We start from the raw sequence: 1140 nt of genomic DNA on the forward strand, positions 1-1140 counted from the left end.
AATACACAGCTCCTGCACCGTTTTCTTCAGGAAACGCGGCTTGGGGATGGTGGAGCCCTGGGTTGGGGCAGGGCAGAGCTGGTCTGGCACCTACAGGCACCCCGACACCCTTGCTTGTGCACCTACACACCCACCACGTGTGTGCACACACAGCCCCTGGTGCTCACAAAGATGTGGAGGAACTTGAGGATGCGCTTGTGTGTCAGGATGTGCAGGACATTGCCTGAGACAGGCTCAATGACGGGCAGACGGTGGATCTTGTGCTTGATCAGGGAGTAGACAGCATCGAAGAGGCTGCGGGTGACAGGGACATCATAGGAGGATAGGGCTGCATCCCAGGCACACCCCTTGTGGGGTGTGCTCTCTCCCAGCAGGCAGGTGCTCACCTATTGCTTGGGGAGATGTAGACCAGTGGCTTGAAGGAGCCCTGCAGGTACACCTCTGCCAAGGGAGAGAGGTGGGAGAGGGGTTCCCCTTGCCCCCTGCACCCTCAGCCCACCTCTACGCCCTGTGTGACATCCCCAGCCCTGCCGCCGCCACTGCCCGCTGCTTTTTACCTCTCCAGGTTTCAATCTTGTGCTCTTCCACCTCGTAGATCTGAACCTGAAGACAGGGAGATGCCCTGTCACAGTGGTCCCACAGGGAACTGAGGGGACTCTGGGGCACTGCCCCCTCCTCTAGGCGTCCCACCCCATCACCCTAAGCACAGGGATCACATCTTGGATGCTGGGCAGGGGGGCACCAAGAGGACTCTGGGTTGGCCCAGAACATCCCCCTGTCATGGTCTAGTGATGAAGAAGGGACCAGGATAGGGAAGAGGGGACCAGGAGAGGTGGGAACAGCCAATCCCTGCCCTATGTTCACTGTCACACCATACTCTCCCCATCACACTTACCAGGGGTGAGCGGTAGTAGCGGTGGAGGATGTTGATGAAGTCAGTGATGGTGAGCATCCCTGCAGAGATACATGGGCTGACAGCACTGCCCGCACCCTCACTGCCAGACAGGGGAAGGCCTCAGGCGGCGCTGCCGGCACTCACCCACAAAGCTCTGGGTCTTGCTGTCCCAAAGCGGGGCGGCACGCACCCCGTTGGCCACCAGAGCCACGAAGGCTTTCTTGATCTGCTGGCAGAGTGGGGAA

At 59.9% G+C, this 1140-nt stretch overlaps 1 protein-coding gene across 1 annotated transcript in view; it reads right to left on the reverse strand.

Annotated features, from left to right (window-relative positions):
* The window catches only part of LOC104498693 (5'-AMP-activated protein kinase subunit gamma-3-like), a gene marked incomplete at its 5' end in the record, with an annotated part of 2579 nt that overhangs the window by 988 nt on the left and 451 nt on the right, over positions 1–1140 (reverse strand). The window contains 5 exons of the mRNA XM_010142105.1: positions 168–294; positions 387–441; positions 558–603; positions 896–954; positions 1040–1121. Of these exons, the coding sequence (XP_010140407.1) occupies positions 168–294; positions 387–441; positions 558–603; positions 896–954; positions 1040–1121 (369 nt within the window). The remainder of the gene's footprint in view (positions 1–167; positions 295–386; positions 442–557; positions 604–895; positions 955–1039; positions 1122–1140) is intronic.

This window comes from Buceros rhinoceros, unplaced genomic scaffold (assembly GCF_000710305.1).
Source record: "Buceros rhinoceros silvestris isolate BGI_N320 unplaced genomic scaffold, ASM71030v1 scaffold31918, whole genome shotgun sequence".
NCBI lineage: Eukaryota > Metazoa > Chordata > Aves > Bucerotiformes > Bucerotidae > Buceros > Buceros rhinoceros.